General features: G+C 39.1%; 1 protein-coding gene across 1 annotated transcript in view; it reads left to right on the forward strand.

Annotated features, from left to right (window-relative positions):
* The window catches only part of LOC126094110 (ionotropic receptor 25a), a 216,765-nt gene extending 197,361 nt beyond the window's left edge, over positions 1-19,404 (forward strand). Inside the window, exons 16-17 of the mRNA XM_049908770.1 lie at positions 11,379-11,500; positions 18,855-19,404. Coding sequence (XP_049764727.1) covers positions 11,379-11,500; positions 18,855-19,084 — 352 coding nt within the window. The 3' untranslated portion in view covers positions 19,085-19,404. The remainder of the gene's footprint in view (positions 1-11,378; positions 11,501-18,854) is intronic.
* The last annotated feature ends 749 nt before the right edge of the window (positions 19,405-20,153 follow it).

The raw sequence follows: 20,153 nt of genomic DNA on the forward strand, positions 1-20,153 counted from the left end.
ATTTTCCCCATGGGCATGCAGCTTTACTGTATGATTAAATGATGATGGCGTCCTCTTGGGTAAAATATTCCAGAGGTGAAATAGTCCCCCATTTGGATCTCCAAATGGGGACTACTCAAGAGGACGTCGTTATCAGGAGAAAGAAAACTGGCATTCTATGGATCGGAGCGTGGAATGTAAGATCCCTTAATCAGCAGGAAAGTTAGAAAATTTAAAAAGGGAAATGGATAGGTTAAAGTTAAATATAGTGGGAATTAGTGAAGTTCAGTGGAAGGAGGAACAAGACTTTTGGTCAGGTGAATACAGGGTTATAAATACAAAATCAAATAGGGGTAATGCAGGAGTAGAAATAATGAATAGAAAAACAGGAGTGTGAGTAAGCTACTATAAACAGCATTGTGAATGCATTATTGTGGCCAAGATATACACAAAGCCCACACCTACTACAGTAGTAGAAGTCTATATGCCAACTAGCTCTGCAGATAATGAAGAAATTTATGAAATGTATGATGAGATAAAAGAAATTATTCAGGTAGTGAAGGGAGACGAAAATTTAATAGTCATGGGTGACTGGAATTCCTCAGTAGGAAAAGGGAGAGAAGGAAACATAGTAGGTGAATATGGATTGGGGCTAAGAGATGAAAGAGGAAGCCGCCTGGTAGAATTTTGCGCAGAGCATAACTTAATCATAGCTAATACTTGGTTTAAGAATCATAAAAGAAGGCTGTATACATGGAAGAACCCTGGAGATACTAGAAGGTATCAAATAGATTATATAATGGTAAGACAGAGATTTAGGAACCAGGTTTTAAATTGTAAGACATTTCCAGGGGCAGATGTGGACTCTGACCACAATCTATTCGTTATGAACTGTAGATTAAAACTGAAGAAACTGCAAAAAGGTGGGAATTTAAGGAGATGGGACCTGGATAAACGGAAAGAACCAGAGATTTTACTGAGATTCAGGGAAAGCATAAGGGAACAATTGACAGGAATGGGGGAAAGAAATACAATAGAAGAAGAATGGGTAGCTTTGAGGGATGAAATAGTGAAGGCAGCAGAGGATCAAATAGGTAAAAAGACGAGGGCTAGTAGAAACCATTGGGTAACAGAAGAAATATTGAATTTAATTGATGAAAGGAGAAAATATAAAAATGCAGTAAATGAAGCAGGCAAAAAGGAATACAAACGTCTCAAAAATGATATTGACAGGAAGTGCAAAATGGCTAAGCAGGGATGGCTAGAGGACAAATGTAAGGATGTAGAGGCTTATCTCACTAGGGGTAAGATAGATACTGCCTACAGGAAAATTAAAGAGACCTTTGGGGAAAGAAGAACCACTTGCATGAATATCAAGAGCTTTGATGGAAACCCACTTCTAACCAAAGAAGGGAAAGCAGAAAGGTGGAAGGAGTAAATAGAGGGCCTATACAAGGGCGATGTACTTGAGGACAATATTATGGAAATGGAAGAGGATGTAGATGAAGATGAAATGGGAGATATGATATCGCGTGAAGAGTTTGACAGAGCACTGAAAGACCTGAGTCGAAACAAGGCCCCCGGAGTAGACAACATTCCATTAGAACTACTGACAACTTTGGTAGAGCCAGTCCTGACAAAACTCTACCATCTGGTGAGCAAGATGTATGAGACAGGTGAAATACCCTCAGACTTCAAGAAGAATATAATAATCCCAATCCCAAAGAAAGCAGGTGTTGACAGATGTGAAAATTACCGAACTATCAGTTTAATAAGTCACAGCTGCAAAATACTAACACGAATTATTTACAGACGAATGGAAAAACTGATAGAAGCCGACCTCGGGGAAGATCAGTTTGGTTTCCGTAGAAATGTTGGAACACGTGAGGCAATACTGACCCTACGAATTATCTTAGAAGAAAGATTAAGGAAAGGCAAACCTACGTTTCTAGCATTTGTAGACTTAGAGAAAGCTTTTGACAATGTTGATTGGAATACTCTCTTTCAAATTCTGAAGATGGCAGGGATAAAATACAGAGAGTGAAAGGCTATTTACAATTTGTACAGAAAGCAGATGGCAGTTATAAGAGTCGTGGGGTATGAAAGGGAAGCAGTGGTTGGGAAGGGAGTGAGACAGGGTTGTAGCCTCTCCCCGATGTTATTCAATCTGTATATTGAGCAAGCAATAAAGGAAACAAAAGAAAAGTTCGGAGTAGGTATTAAAATCCATGGAGAAGAAATAAAAACTTTTAGGTTCGCCGATGACATTGTAATTCTGTCAGAGACAGCAAAGGACTTGGAAGAGCAGTTGAATGGAATGGACAGTGTCTTGAAAGGAGGGTATAAGATGAACATCAACAAAAGCAAAACGAGGATATTGGAATGTAGTCGAATTAAGTCAGGTGATGCTGAGGGAATTAGATTAGGAAATGAGACACTTAAAAAAGTAAAGGAGTTTTTCTATTTGGGGAGCAAATTAACTGATGATGGTCGAAGTAGAGAGGATATAAAATGTAGACTGGCAATGGCAAGGAAAGCGTTTCTTAAGAAGAGAAATTTGTTAACATCGAGTATTGATTTAAGTGTCAGGAAGTCGTTTCTGAAAGTATTTGTATGGAGTGTAGCCATGGAGTGTAGCCGTGTATGGAAGTGAAACGTGGACGATAAATAGCTTAGACAAGAAGAGAATAGAAGCTTTCGAAATGTGGTGCTACAGAAGAATGCTGAAGATTAGATGGGTTGATCACATAACTAATGAGGAGGTATTGAATAGAATTGGGGGGAAGAGGAGCTTGTGGCACAACTTGACTAGAAAAAGGGATCGGTTGGTAGGACATGTTCTGAGGCATCAAGGGATCACCAATTTAATATTGGAGGGCAGTGTGGAGGGTAAAAATCGTAGAGGGAGACCAAGATATGAATGCACTAAACAAATTCAGAAGGTTGCAGCAGGTACTGGGAGATGAAGAAGCTTGCACAGGATAGAGTAGCATGGAGAGCTGCATCAAACCAGTCTCAGGACTGAAGACCACAACAACAACAACAACAAATTGGATCCGTAATGTTAATGATTTCAAATTTTATTTCTACAGTTAAAGATATGAATTACATTTTTTTCTTGCACAAGATAATGTGATATTGAACAGTAGCAGTTTTTCAGATGGTAGGCTGTCACAGACTTTTTAAAGCTCTGTAGTTCAGGAAGAGATTTTATGTGTCTTGGTACGGTGTTGTATAGTTTTGTTCCTGCATGATATACATCTATTTGATATAATGTGTTGTTACAATGACTAACATGTACATCACTTCTGAACTTGTACTGTAATAATGGACACTTGTGTTTTGAGCAAAAAGGTTTTCTTTTCTCAGTATACTTTTGTGACATGCATGATTATTTTCAGTACATAAATGCAGGGAAAGAGTAAGATCTTCAGATCTTTAAAGAAAGGCTTGCCTGGTTTTCTGCTACTCATTTGTTTCATAATTCTTATAATTGCCTTTTGTTTCCTGAAAACTGTTTTGCCCTGGTGTACATTTCCCCAGGAAATGATACTGTACTTCAGTACTGAATGTACACAGCACTGTTTCTGCACTAGTGTTGTTGCAAAGAATTCTTACTACACAGCTCATTTTTGCTAGTTTTGAATTTAGAGATGTGATATGAGAGCTCCATTTAAGGTTTTCCTGGATATGAATCCCAAGAAATTTAGTTTGTGACAGTACTAATACTTTAGTTATCTATACATATTACTGGTTGTGCTGCATTTTTATTTTGATCTGTTTGGAAATTCATAAAAACTTTTTTGGGGGGATTAATTGTTAGTCTGTTTCTGGTAAACCACTCAGCCACTTCTTTTGTAATATCTTTTGCAGATGCAGTAAGATTTTCTTCTTCATTTCCTTCAATCACTAGATTGGTGTTATCTGAAAACAGTACCAGTTCAGAATCCCTAATCTTTAGTGGGAAATCATTAATGCATACCAAAAACAGAAACAGCCCTATGGAACACCATAACTTAGTCCACATTGTTCTGAAAGGCGCACCTGGAGTTCATTTCGTCCCATATACTTAATTTCAGTTACCTAAGTGTGATATTCCGAATATGATTTAATCTGCTAATTACACCATACTGTTCGAGCTTTCTCAGGAGCACAGAATGATTAGTCACATCAGAAGCTTTTTTTTAGGTCCAAGAATAAACCTGCCATTTTTCTGCAATTGTCCACTGCATTTAAGATAGTTTATGAGGTTTAAAGTGACTGTTTCAGTTGACCTCTGTGGTCTGGAATCATGTTGGCATCCAGAAATAATATTATTCTTGTTGAAGAATGTAGTTAATTGTGAAAAGAACACTTTTTCAATAATTTTTGAAAACCCTGACAGTAGTGACACAGCCTATAGTTACTCATGCATTGCCAATCTCATTTTTTATACAGGGGTATTATTTTTGCCATTTCCAGTTGTTGTGGGAAGACACTACATGATGAGGATGAATTGCATATGTCTAATAAGGGAGCCAGTATGTGTCTTGCTTTTATTTTTTATAATATAATCTGGAGTATCATCAATACCTGTTAAATAATTACTCTTCAGTGAATTAATGGTATTTAGGAGCTGTCTTGGGCCTACTGGACTGAGGAACATGGATACATTATTTATTTCAATAGATGAAAGTTCTTTTAGTGTTGTATTAGGTGGGTTACCAAATTTTTCCTTCACTAATTTTCCAGCAACATTTGCATAATAAGAATTGAAGCTGTTTGCAGCTGCCCTAGGGTCAGTGACATTCTTACCATTGTGTGATATCACAATATTTTTGCCAGTTGTCTTCTTCCTCTTAAGATCCTGCACATCTTTCCAAGTGGACTTAGTTTTATTGGATGACTTCATAATATATTTGCCATTTTCTGTAATTTTTGCCTATTTTGTGATACATTTCAAAACTATCTTGTATTTTTTTGAAATAACTAATAAATTCTGAACTGCTGTCAGTTTTTCAGTGCAGAAAAAGTGTCTCCTTCCTTTTACAAGATACTCTAATGTTTGTGTGATCCAGTTTTGAATATGTCTGTGCTTCTGGAAATCACATTCCTTTATGGAAAAGCTGTGTCAAAGTAATGATTGATAATACGCAACAAATTTTGCATCTTGTCATTGGTAATAGAGGTATCGTATACTTCTCTCCAAGATTGTTTGCTGATTAGATACTGGAAGTGTTCAATATTTTTCTGACTATAACTCCTTTAATGGATAATATTTTGTACACAGGTCAAAATGTGATTTACAGGTATGGTTAGTAATTGCGAAAGGTGGTCACTATAGCCGGTATCAAAAATGTACCCTTGTCCATGTTTACACATAACTGATCAAAGAGAGTGACACTAGTTTTTGTTACCTGTGTTGGAGAGCTAACAGTCAGGCACTAAAATCATCTAGGTACGTTAAACAAGGGGAACAGCTGAAAGCAAGGGGATAGTACAGTCGTAATTTTCCCCATGGGCATGCAGCTTTACTATATGATTAAATGATGATGGCGTCCTCTTGGGTAAAATATTCCAGAGGTAAAATAGTCCCCCATTTGGATCTCCAAATGGGGACTACTCAAGAGGACGTCGTTATCAGGAGAAAGAAAACTGGCATTCTATGGATCGGAGCGTGGAATGTAAGATCCCTTAATCAGCAGGAAAGTTAGAAAATTTAAAAAGGGAAATGGATAGGTTAAAGTTAAATATAGTGGGAATTAGTGAAGTTCAGTGGAAGGAGGAACAAGACTTTTGGTCAGGTGAATACAGGGTTATAAATACAAAATCAAATAGGGGTAATGCAGGAGTAGAAATAATGAATAGAAAAACAGGAGTGTGAGTAAGCTACTATAAACAGCATTGTGAATGCATTATTGTGGCCAAGATATACACAAAGCCCACACCTACTACAGTAGTAGAAGTCTATATGCCAACTAGCTCTGCAGTTAATGAAGAAATTTATGAAATGTATGATGAGATAAAACAAATTATTCAGGTAGTGAAGGGAGGCGAAAATTTAATAGTCATGGGTGACTGGAATTCGATAGTAGGAAAAGGAAGAGATGGAAACATAGTAGGTGGGTATGGAATGCGGGTAAGGAACGAAAGAGGAAGCCACCTGGTAGAATTTTGCACAGAGCAAAACTTAATCGTAGCTAACACTTGGTTCAAGAATCATAAAAGAAGGTTGTATACATGGAAGAAGCCTGGAGAGACTGACAGGTTTCAGATAGATTATATAATGGAAAGACAGAGATTTAGGAACCAATTTTTAAATTGTAAGACATTTCCAGAGGCAGATGTTGACTATGACCACATTCTATTGGTTATGAGCTGTAGATTAAAACTGAAGAAATTGCAAAAAGATGGGATTTTAAGGAGATGGGACCTGGATAAACTGACTAAACCAGAGGTTGTACAGAGTTTCAGGGAGAGCATAAGTGAACAACTGACAGGAATGGGGGAAAGAAATACAGTAGAAGAAGAATGGGTAGCTTTGAGGGATCAAACAGTGAAGGCAGCAGAGGATCAAGGAGGTAAAAAGAAGAGGGCTAGTAGAAATCCTTGGGTAACAGAAGAAATATTGAATTTAATTGATGAAAGGAGAAAATATAAAAATGCAGTAAATGAAGCAGGCAAAAAGGAATACAAACGTCTCAAAAATGAGATCAACAAGAAGTGCAAAATGGCTAAGCTGGGATGGTTAGAGGACAAATATAAGGATGTAGAGGCTTATCTCACTAGGGGTAAGATAGATACTGCCTACAGGAAAATTAAAGAGACCTTTTGATGTGTTGGCAGATGTGCCAACACCTTGTAGTTAGAGGAGGCCGAAATGCACGCTATAATCTAATGCAGACTGGCGTGAGGTCTGGAACAGGATACGTAATGAATGCTTTAAAGAAAAGTACGTAGCTCCTGGAATACTTAACTTTAATCCATCATTTGTATACAGCATTCTTGATGATACAAGTGAGACTCTCTCTAGACATGGTTAATCGCGCCTTGCTAGGTCGTAGCCCTGGACTTAGCTGAAGGCTATTCTAACTATCTCTCATCAAATGAGAGAAAGGCTTCGTCAGTGTAGTCGCTAGCAAAGTCGTAGTACAACTGGGACGAGTCCTAGTACGTCTCTCTAGACCTGCCGTGTGGTGGCGCTCGGTCTGCGATTACTGACAGTGGCGACACGCGGGTCCGACATGTACTAATGGACCGCGGCCGATTTAAAGCTACCACCTAGCAAGTGTGGTGTCTGGCGGTGACACCACACCTTTGGAGAAAAGAGAACCATTTGTATGAATATCAAGAGCTCAGATGGAAAATCAGTACTAAGCAAAGAAGGGAAAGCAGAAAGGTGAGAAGAGTATAAAGAGGGTCTATACAATGGCGATGTACTTGAGGACAATATTATGGAAATGGAAGAGGATGTAGATGAAGATGAAATGGGAGATATGATACTGTGTGAAGAGTTTGACAGAGTACTGAAAGACCTGAGTTGAAACAAGAGATTAGACAACATTCCATTAGAACTACTGACAGCCTTGGGAGAACCAGTCCTGACAAAACTCTACCATCTGCCGAGCAAGATGTATGAGACAGGCGAAATACCCTCAGACTTCAAGAAGAATATAATAATTCCAATCCCAAAGAAAGCAGGTGTTGTCAGATGTGAACATTACCAAACTATCAGTTTAATAAGTCACAGCTGCAAAATACTAACTCAAATTCTTTACAGACGAATGGAAAAACAGGTAGAATATGACCTCGGGGAAGATCAGTTTGGATTCCGTAGAAATACTGGAACACATGAGGCAATATTGACCTTATGACTTATCTTAGAAGAAAGATTAAGGAAAGGCAAACCTACGTTCCTAGCATTTGTAGACTTAGAGAAAGCTTTTGACAATGTTGACTGGAATACTCTCTTCCAAATTCTAAAGGTGGCAGGGGTAAAATATAGGGAGCGAAAGGCTATTTACAATTTGTACAGAAACCAGATGACAGTTATATGAGTCGAGGGGTATGAAAGGGAAGCAGTGGTTGGGAAGAGAGTGAGACTGGGTTGTAGCCTCTCCCCAATGTTATTCAATCTGTATATTGAGCAAGCAGTAAAAGAAACAAAAGAAAAATTCAGAGTAGGTATTAAAATCCATGGAGAAGAAATAAAAACTTTGAGGTTCACCGATGACATTGTAATTCTACCAAAGACAGCAAAGGCCTTGGAAGAGCAGTTGGACGGAAATGACAGTGTCCTGAAAGGAGGATATAAGATGAACATCAACAAAAGCAAAACAAGGATAATGGAATGTAATCGAATTAAGTCTGGTGGTGCTGAGGGAATTGGATTAGGAAATGAGACATGTGTCCTCGGAGTCTTTCGCAATGGCACACATGAATAAAACTTCTCGGTTTTCCAGCCGCGTCACTTCGAATAAAATGCTCGAGCTTTCGATGGCCATCTCCGCCATTGTCGTCAGGAGTTCACTGACTGCCAGGGCTATTACGGTCTCCTGCTCATATAGGCATGATGGCATCATCAGCAGCCAATCAGATTGGTCCAATGTGGAGTGTGCATGTAAGTCGACCCAGGTAGCTAGCGGAGCTATTGCCCGTAGCAGCACCGGTGATATCAGGTGGCGCCAGGGGCAGGCGCCACGTTTGAAACTGCCGCTCCCACGTCGCGCATCTGTCTCTGTTTTCTTTTAATGTCCAACGCCCATCCCCATGCCCTGCTGAGTGTGTATCCCTGGTCTCTGTTGAAATTGTTGTTGTTTAAGCGAATATCAGCCCCTTCCTTTATAGTGGAGTCCCAATATGTAGTTGCATGAGCCAACACTTTTGTATTTTCGAACTGTATTTTATGTCCATTTTCTAGGCAATGCTCCGCTATGGCCGACTTGTCAAGATCCCTGTGTTTTATATGGCGCTTGTGCTCAGTACAACACTCCACAACCATTCAAATTCTCTGTCCAATGTACATGTTGCCACATTCACAGGGTACACCATACACACCGGACACTTGAAGAGCAATGTCATCCTTAACAGGGTGCAACATATCTCATATCTTTGGGGTGGGCCGGAACACTGGTCTTAGCCCACGTTTCTGCAGCAGACATCCTAACTTACTGCTAGTTGCTCCACAGTATGGCAGGAATACAGTCCGTTTGGCCTCTTCTTCTGATTCACCAGGTGTCTTTCATCGGCGGCCCTTGAAAGAGTTTGCAATGTCTCTTTTTGATGTATCCATTTTCGCCAAAAACACGTTTTTAAGTTCTGCAATTCAGACTGTAGGTGGTCGTCATCAGAGATAATCTTGGCTCTATGAACCAAGATAGCCGTAATGTCAGAGTTTGCAGAGCCTACTCCTCAAAGTGCTCAAGCGCCATATAAAACAAAGGGAGCTTGACAAGTCGACCATAGCAGAGCATTTCCTAGAAAACGGACATAAAATACAGCTCAAAAATACAAAAGTGTTGGCTCATGCGACTACATTTTGGAGCTCCGTTATAAAGGAAGTGGCCGAGATTCACTTACGAACAACAATTTCAACAGGGACCAGGGATACACACTCCGCAGGGCATGGGGATGAGCGTTGGACATCGAAAGAAAGCAGAGACAGATGCGCGATGTGGGAACAGCAGTTTGAATCGTGGCGCCTGCCCGGGTCAACTTACGCGAGCATGCCACATTGGATAGATCTGATTGGCTGCTGATGATGTCATCATGCCTACATAAGCGGGAGACTGTAACAGCCCCGGCAGTCAGTAAACTCCTGACGATGATAGTGGAGATGGCCATCGAAAGCTCAAGTATTTTATTTGAATTGACGTGGCTGGAAAACTGAGAATGTTTTATTCAGGAAATGAGACACTTAAAGTAGTAAAGGAGTTTTGCTATTTGGGGAACAAAATAACTGATGATGGTTGAAGTAGAGAGGATATAAAATGTAGACTGGCAATGGCAAGGAAAGCGTTTCTGAAGAAGAGAAATTTGTTAACATCGGGTATAGATATAAGTGTCAGGAAGTCATTTCTGAAAGTATTTGTATGGAGTGTAGCCATGTATGGAAGTGAAACATGGATGATAAATAGTTTGGACAAGAAGAGAATAGAAGCTTTCGAAATGTGGTGCCACAGAAGAATGCTGAAGATTAGATGGGTAGATCACATAACTAATGAGGAGGTATTGAATAGAACTGGAGAGAAGAGGAGATTGTGACACAACTTGACAAGAAGAAGGGATCGGTTGGTAGGACATGTTCTGAGGCATCAAGGGATCACCAATTTAATATTGGAGGGCAGTGTGGAGGGTAAAAATCGTAGAGGGAGACCAAGAGATGAATACACTAAGCAGATTCAAAAGGATGTAGGTTGCAGTAGGTACTGGGAGACGAAGAAGCTTGCACAATATAAAGTAGCATGGAGAGCTGCATCAAACCAGTCTCAGGACTGAAGACCGCAAGAACAACAACAACAACATGTTAAACAAAAGACTGCTACTCACTGCATAGAGGAAGCATTGAGAAGCAGACAAACGGATTTGAAAGTTAACTGTAGGATTTTTTTGTAACTTCTTGAAATTCTTTTTGTTGCAAATTTGTGTCCTTATTTACAGAAGAGGTGCACTGAAAACCTTTGTTCCAGAAACAAGGCAAAAAATGGTGTTTGTTTAGTTAATTAAAAATGTTCCACCAAGAACCTATAGTTGATTCGATTAAAATTAAAATTATAGTAAATCTGCATTAGGATTGAATACTAATAATTGTATACTGGAGCTGAGATGCAAAAGTGATCACTTTTAGACATGTAAATGATCACTTTTACACATGTACTAGATGCATTTTATGACAAATACTTTACTGAGGAAGAAAAGATAATTGGTTGGTTGGTCAAAGAATGAAAAAGCTAGGTTTACTTGGGGCACTTGATCTCAAACACCTATGACTGCAAAATATGAAAGTACAAGCCCATGGGGCATATTTATGAGAACGTGAGTCTGTATATCATTACTATAGATATTTGATGAACTAAACAATGTCATGTGACATACTGATGAGGAAGTTAGTCATTATTTCATTATTGTATATTTTTGATGAATTATATAAACCTCAAATATTTGTTAAAAAGTAACAGTTGGATAAGAAACTGCTTGGCTTCTACCAGCAGATTTCTTTATCCTACTGTAATTATATGTAAAATGAGTAAAATATCAACAGGCTACTTATGTTCCAGCTTTAATTTCCTTTTGCTACTGTTATTACAAATTCAGTTATCAACTGAATCTTCCACTTAATTTTTATAGTAGACTCTTATTACAGCTATAATTTAATCAGTTAATATCAAATAACACTGAAAATAATTTTCTGATTCTTTCAGAATTCTTGATCTCCAGAAAGATCGCTATTTTGAATCACTAACTGCAAAATTCTGGAATAATTCAGCAAAAGGGACATGTCCAAACTCTGATGACAGTGAAGGAATCACCCTGGAAAGTTTGGGCAAGTATCACAAGAAATCCTTTATGCAAACGTAAATTTAAATGTGATAAAATTCCTACAATACCTTTAACATAAGAAAGTTAAAATAAATGAAAAATTTATTTTTGATTTTTCTATACATAAATTCTTGAACTGCATCTGAGGTTTCATTCATTCATTCACACATGTCAGTAAAACCGATCAAATTTCATCATGAAGGAGATGCTCCGGGGATTTAAGTAATGACTAAGTCAGTAATCAAAGTACTCTGTACAAAAATGTAACTGTTTTCACTGAAACCATGAAAACATGCCATTAGTCTATTTCTGTAGACTCTGTTAATAATATATGATGATTATACATGGTGATTCAGGAGGAATGCCATATAATTTGTGAGGTGATTGTACATGTGAAAATAAAATGAAAAAGTCCTATGAACAAATGTCCAATTTTGAATTGTTACGGGACTGGAGTGGGTTAAAGACTACACACATCCACGAATGAATATGTAGACAAGTTTGAATGTTACTTACCGAAATGTTGTGTAGGCACTATGGTGGACAGGTAATAGCAGGACAGATGACTGACCCACCCTACAAGAGGTGCGGGAGCTCTGTGTTGTTGCAACAATTTTGTGAATGGTTTACTGTACATAGAGAAATTGTGGAACACTCTTTATTTACAGATGAGTCTAAATTTACACCAATGGTATCATGAACACCAACAGTTCTCATACATGGGTGATAAAGAACCCATATGACATGGGGAAAAAACATTCCAAGTTAAGGTCTCATTGAATGTCTGGTGTGGTATGATGATAATTAAAGGAGGATGTGTATGCTATAAAGGCAGATACAAGGAAGAACTTTTTGCTTGCATCACCAGTGCTGTTGCCCACATTAAAGCCAGCTGAGATGATATTTTATGCATAATACAACATACCCTCCACCATGCCAACAAGCACATTGAGATCATTGAGATGGGTGGGGGACTTTTTGAACACCTCTTGTAGGATGGATCAGTCATCTGCCCCACCATTATTCTGTTCACCAGAGTGCCTACACAGCATTTTGGTAACTAATGTTCACACTTGTCTTTATATTCATTCAAGGACATGTGTAGTCTTCAACCCGCTCCAGTTCCGTAATGACTGAAAACTGGACACATTCTAATAGGATTTTTTCAGTTTATATTCACAAACAGAATTACATCATAAATTATGTGACATTTCTCCTGAATCACCCTGTATGTTATCTGGTAAATCCATTTCATGTTCAGTAGACTATAAATCAGAGCAAAAGTTGCAGTAATGAAAAAAATTGCTGGATTCCCAGAATTCTATGTTAGCAGTTTTTGACAGAACTGGTATTCAAGTTTATTACATCTTGTTTGTATTTTTTCTTTGAATAGCATTGCTTCTCGCCACTGAGTATGCCTTGTAGTAATAGTGACAGGGTATGTAATATTGTCACATGGAAGAAGGTGTAATTAGATGAATGACGAACAGTAACTTCACTTAATGAAGGTTTTTTCAGCACTTGCACATACAAGAGCATGGAGTGAACTGCCTCCAGCCATAACACACACAGTATATATACATATAATAGGGGGAAACATTCCACATGGGAAAAATATATCTAAATCAAGATGATGTAACTTACCAAACAAAAGCGTTTGGTATGTTGATAGAGACACTAACAAACACAAACACACACACAAAATTCATGCTTTCACAACCCACAGTTGCTTCATCACCCACTACCACCTACTCCAGTCCTGTAACGCGGAAGGTGTACATGATCAAAGGCAGAGCCACGTGTGAAAGCACCCACGTGATTTACCAACTGACCTGCCTACACTGTGAAGCTTTCTATGTGGGAATGACCAGCAACAAACTGTCCATTCGCATGAATGGACACAAGCAGACAGTGTTTGTTGGTAATGAGGATCACCCTGTGGCTAAACATGCCTTGGTGCATGGCCAGCACATCTTGGCACAGTGTTACACCTTCAGGGTTATCTGGATACTTCCCAATAACACCAACCTACCAGAACTCCGGAGATGGGAACTTGCCCTTCAATATATCCTCTCTTCCCGTTACCCACCAGGCCTGAACCTCTGTTAATTTCAAGTTACCACCACTCATACCTCACCTGTCATTCAACAACATCTTTGCCTCTGTACTTCCGCCTCGACTGACATCTCTGCCCAAACTCTTTGCCTTTACATATGTCTGCTTGTGTCTGTATATATGCGGATGGATATGTGTGTGTGTGTGTGTGAGTGTATACCTGTCCCTTTTTCCCCCTAAGATAAGTCTTTCCGCTTCCGGGATTGGAATGACTCCTTACCCTCTCCCTTAAAACCCACATCCTTTCGTCTTTCCCTCTTTCCTGATGAAGCAACCGTGGGTTGCAAAAACTTGAATTTTGTGTGTTTGTTTGTGTTTGTTAGTGTCTCTATCAACATACCAACGCTTTCATTTGGTAAGTTACAGTATATATACAGTTATAGAACATTCCAGTACAATGATTCTTGACATTTGTGGATACTTCTAGACTGTACTCGAACCAAATATAGAAATTAAAATTTTACAGTTCAGGTGAATTTTGAATTCACGACCCTCCATGCAACAGTCTAGTATCATAACCACTTAATCACTGTGACTGTGCTACTCAGCTTCTTCTGTGGACATTGCTCCCTCCTTAAGAGAACAGCGTCTTGGTGTTACATCCTCCTAGTCCGGGAATGAGTCATCGGTCCTGCATACTCTGACTCCTGATGGCTGATGTTCGCCCTGGTGGTGATCTTCTCAGAACTTCCTTTGCTGCTATGCTCTTCATCACCTTTCTGCTTGTTGCCTGTGGCTGGAGCTTCGAATTTACCCTGGGTTGCAGGATCCTTGTAGGGCTTCATTCGAAGGACGTGGACCATATCTCTGATCTTTCATCGTCTCGTGTCTGAGTTGAAATCTTCAGCTTCATAAGTAACATCAGACAACTGTTTTACAACCTTATAAGGTCCACAGTAGCGCCTGAGGAGCTTCTCAGAGACACCAACCTTCCTGTCCTCTCCGAACAGGAGTGAAGATCCAGACGAGGTCACCAGGCTGGTAGACAACAGTGTGGTGGCTCACGTCAGACCTTTGGCGATTGTTTTCTTGAGCCCACAGCATGCGGAGTTGAGCTAACTGACAAGCTTCTTCAGCTCTATTTAATACCTGGCCAATGTAGTCGTCGTCCATGTCATCAGGATGTAACAGAAACACAGTGTCCATCATTGTAGTCGCCTCACGCCCTGCACCAGGAAAAATGGAATAAATCTTGTGGTGTCTTGTTTGGTAGTGTTGTAGGCAAACGTCACAAAAGGTAGCACCTCATCCCAGTTGCTCTGCTCAACATTGTCGTACATTGATAGCACGTCAGCCAAGGTCTTATTAAGGCGTTCAGTAAGCCTGTTAGTTTGCGGATGGTAGGCAGTCATCATGTGATGAGTAATGTTGCACTGACAGTTTATCTCTGTCACAAGATTTGATTGAAAAACTTTCCCTTGATCCGTGATTAATGACCTTGGGGCACTGTGTTTTAATACAATGTCTTCCATGATGAATTTGGCTATCTCGAATGCTTCGGCTGTTTTCACAGCTTTTGTAATGGCATAGCCTGTCAGATAATCAGTGCAAACAATAATCCATCTATTGCCATTAGCAGACATTGGAAATCATCCGAGGAGGTCAGTCTCAACATGCTGGAAAGGCGTTTCAGCTGGTGGAATTCATATGAGTCAGCCAGGTGGTTTCTGAGGAACTGCCTTTCTCCTCTGGCACTCTCAACAGTGCGACACATAGTGACGGACACTCCTAAATAAACCTGGCCAGAAAAATGTCTTGCGGATCCTATCATATGTCTTAATAAATCCAGAATGTTTGGCCTCAGGTGTGTCACGAAATTTCTGTAGAACATCTAAGTGCATGTGTTTAGGAATCACTGGTAGCCACCTCTTTCCAAATGGATCAAAGTTTTTCTTGCAAATTAATCCATTAACTACCTTAAATTGTCCTTTCCCATCCTCTGACCGATTTAAGACAAGCATAATTTGAGATATCTTGGCGTCATTCCTGTGCTCAGCAGGGAGATCCTGGAGTGCAGTGAGACAGTCACTATCTTCATCAAAGTCTTGATGGTCTTGCATAGGGTTTCTTGAGAGACAGTCGGCAACTCGATGTTTTCTTCCACTCTAGTACACTACGGTAATGTTATACTCTTGCAGATGTAGTGCCTACCTGGCAAGTCATCCTGTTGGATCCTTAAGACCTGTCAACCAACAAAGTGAATGATGGTCTGTAACAACTGTGAATGGCCTTCCATAGAGATACTGTTGAAATTTGCACATGGCTCAGATCACAGCAAGACATTCTCTTTCTGTAGTTGAGTAGTTTCTCTTGGCTTTTGTAAGTGTCCTAGAAGCATAGGCTACAACCTTATCTTTTCCATTCAAAATTTGCAACAGAACAGCACCAATCCCATACCCACTGGCATCTGTGTGTAGTTCTGCACATACTCTCTCATCATACAGACCAAGTACAGGATCAGTCATCAGAGCTTTACACGGCACATTGAAAGAATCTTGTTGAGCACCACCCCAGATAAATTTAGCATCAGCTTTTAACAACTCATGGAGTGGCCTGGCTTTGATACAAAAGTCTTTGATAAAACAATGGTAATAAGAACATAATCTGAGGAAGCTTCTCACATCTCTAATACTTTTAGGAATAGGAAATTCCATTATAGATCTCACCTTTTCTGGGTATGGCCGCAAACTTTCTTTTTTTCCAAAGAGACACTATCTTGGATTAAGTTTCAGTCCACCTTGTTGGAGACACTTAAGAATGGTCCTCAGTCTTTTTACGTGTTCATCAAATGTCTCTGAGAACACTGTAATGTCATCTAGATAACAAAGACACATCGTCCACTTCAGGCATTATCCATCATCCGTTCAAAAGTTGCTGGTCCATTACACAAACCAAATGGCATTACCTTAAACTCACACAGGCCCCCGGGCCGATGAATGCGGTTTTCTCATGATCAGCCTCATCTACTTCAATTTGCCAGTATCACAAGTACATGTCCATGGTTGAGAAAAACTTAGCCTCCTTCAGACAATTTAGTGTATCGTCAATTCATGGAAGGGGGGTAAATGTCCTTTTTAGTTACCTTATTAAGCTTCCTGTAGTCAACACAAAAGTGCCAACTGCCATTCTTCTTCCTGACGAGAACCACTGGTGATGACCATGGGCTCTGCAATGGCTGAAAGACATCATTCTTCATTGTTTTCTCTACCTCATCATGAATTATTCAACGTTCCATTGCTGACACACGGTATGCTATCTGGCTTATTGGTTGATGGTCTCCAGTGCTAATCTGGTGTTTCACTGTCAATTTGTCTAATTTGCTCTTCACCTGTGGATCAAAGCATTCAGAGAACTCTTGAAGAATGGCAAGTAGCTTCTTCTGTTGTTCCTTAGGGAGATCTGGTGATAGTTGAGCTAGAAGATCTTGTCTCATAGTGGTAGCACCAATTTTGCCCACAGACTCAGTGTGGGAGATTTCTATGATGCTCAACTGTTTGGCAATTAATGGTTCAGTGTTTCCTATGCACATGCGTCTTGGAAGGATCTGTGGTTCTCGACAACAGTTAACTATCCACAATTCACTGAATCCATTCTTAAACGAGACTAAAGAGGCTACGATGACCAAGTTATTCTTCAGTGGTACGCTTCTCTTACATTCCACTACAAGATCCATGGGTTGATGCATGGCATGACACATGACAGTTACCTTTCTAGTGCTGACTGCAGGAATGATCACTTCATCCAGCACACCCTAGTCTCCACACACTCGGATGTGCATAGCATAATTTTGCACTTACATGGATTCAAAATCATCCCCTTGCACCTTCACACAACTTTTATACTGACCATACACATTGTTGAAAGAACACTGGAAATCCTGATTGTGTACCTCCTTTAGTCTGTTGGCCACGGCACTTTCAATGTCCTCAGTGTCACTACAATGATTGTCTTTTAAAGCAGGTTTAACTTTCAGAAACAGGAAAAAGTCTGCAGGTGCCAAATCAGACAAAAAGGGTAATTTTTCAAGCATGCATTTCTGTTTTCATGTTAAAAACCATTTCATGGTTAGTGCGCACTGAGTCAGTCAAATGTCATGCAGAGGAATCCAACTCTAGCACTTGAACAGATGTGGCCCAAAATGATAAATGTGAGGAAAGAGATGTTGCATAGCTCCTAAGTAGTACTTTCCAGTCACTGTTATACCCTCAGAGAGAAATTCACAACAGATCACTCTAGAAGCATCAAAAAACAATAATAATTGTCTTGATGGATGATTTCTGCAACCTGAATTTCTTCTGCCTCAGTGACAATGTTCCACACTCTGACATTTTCTCTCTGGGTCAAAGTGAAAACACCAACTTTCATCCCTAGTTATAATTTGTTTCAACAAATTAGGATCCTTATTAACTGTGGTAATGAAACAGGCACAACTTGCCACTTAGTGCTCTATCAGCTCTTGTGTTATCGAAAATGGCACAAAACGGCAACAAATCTTTCTCTTGTGTGAATCTCTCTCTAAAATGGACCTAGGTAATTCCTAATGACACCAAGTTTCACTGCAAGCTTTCTGGTGGTAATTTGTCTATCATTGGTAACAATTTCCTGGCGTGTGTTTCATCTTCTGAAGATTCACTTCCATTCTTAAATGTTGAAAACCTTGCTGGTGCATGGCTAAGACAAACATTCCTGTCAACAAGTTTCATATCTTTGTAAGCTTCTGATGCTGGTTTTCCTAATTTACAGTACAATTTTATTACTGCTCATTGGCCCATGATATTACATTTGACTGCCCCTACTTGCACTTTCCTACCTGCTGCGCATGCAATGGCTGTGTCATCAACACAATCAAAGTATCTCACACATCAAAAACATCACAAATAAATGGCATAGCACACAAAACACACACTTGAAAAATGGGGATCATTTCCTGAAATGCATCATACAAAATATAATGAAAATGAAATCATGACTGGTAGCAGAAAAAGTCGTTTTACAAACAAACCAAATGTTTTTAGTCACAAGATTTCACCAGTTTTAATGGATAAAATGAAAATAACATTGGTTTATAAGGAGACCTTGTAATAATAAAAAAATTCTGATTTACATCTGCCATTGATGTCACAAATATGTATAGTTGCATCCCCCTCTTTTCCCTTTCTTCTATGGCACATTATATTGAACATTTTATCGTTGTCATAATATTTCATACTTTTTTCATTGCTATTCTTGCTTCTTTGCTACAGGTGGTGTTTTCATAGCAACCTTATTTGGACTTGCACTGGCCATGATAACTCTTGCTGGAGAAATATTTTACTACAAGAGGAAAAAGCTGACAACAGTTAATGTGACATCAGCATCAGCAAAAATTCCCAAAAAACAAGTGACAATAGGGAAAGAATTCCGGCCGGTAATGGAAAAGACTGCACCTCGAGTTTCATATATCTCAGTTTTCCCAAGAAATCAGCTATATTAACATTATTATTCAGTAATGCGGTACCACTTAGGAACCAACATGTAAATAATAGTGAATGATTATTACAGTATCAAGACTTCTGCTCATAGATTGTTAGCATCTCTTTGTATCTGGGTATTGTACTGCAAAAAGTTTTCTTTTTGTAAATAGGAAACTTTCAGACCAAAAAAATATCATCATCTCATATGCATTTTGTCTAAAGCATCTCACCATTATTATTCTTTAATGGCGACTTTCATTGTTTCAAATGTAATATTAATTATGGATCATACGTTCATCTTCTTTACTGGAAACAAAATAAAATTTTATTTTAATTGTTATGGTTTGTAAATAAATAACTGGTAACAGGATCAGTCCCATTTTATAACACAAGAAGCAAAAATATGTTCACATTGTAAATTTATGTCTAAAAATATATGGCATGAAAAGTGAAACTGTTGCAGACATTCCACGTGAGACAAATGGAATTCATGTTCTGAAGTTCTATGTGTGCTGTCCAAATCTCATAGTATATGTATAAGTGAGGGTGTGAGTAAGTGATATTGCAGTGGAGTGTAGTATAATACAGGCAACAGTACTTCACCTGGGGACACAAGGGCAAAGGCACAAAAGAAAATAAACACTAGTTTCAGAAACAAATAATGGAAACTCCACATTGGAATATCAACAATATTAGGCAAAGGACAGGTTGCTACTTATCGTGAAGATGACACATTGAGTTCGAGAGAGGCACTATAGTTAGTCATGAATGATGAGTTTTAAGCTTGTTCTGTGCATCTTTTTCACGTATTCTCCGACAGCCAATGACCATTCAGTAGTGTACTGAGCATTCTGCTGTGAAAGTTGTATGCAATGCAAACATGATACACAATTGTAGCAAGTTATTTAGTGAATTTTTATTCCATTTGTTGCGAGTCGTCATGGCTGATGGTGGAGTGAGCAACAAACTTTACAGAAGCAAGCGATAGATATAATTTGTTGGATACATGCTTTTATCATGTGCAAAGCACTTGTGTGAGAGTACTGCAACTGTTACTTTGAACCAGCAACAATACAATCCTCATTCTTG

Source organism: Schistocerca cancellata, chromosome 1 (genome assembly GCF_023864275.1).
Source record: "Schistocerca cancellata isolate TAMUIC-IGC-003103 chromosome 1, iqSchCanc2.1, whole genome shotgun sequence".
NCBI classification, from domain to species: domain Eukaryota; kingdom Metazoa; phylum Arthropoda; class Insecta; order Orthoptera; family Acrididae; genus Schistocerca; species Schistocerca cancellata.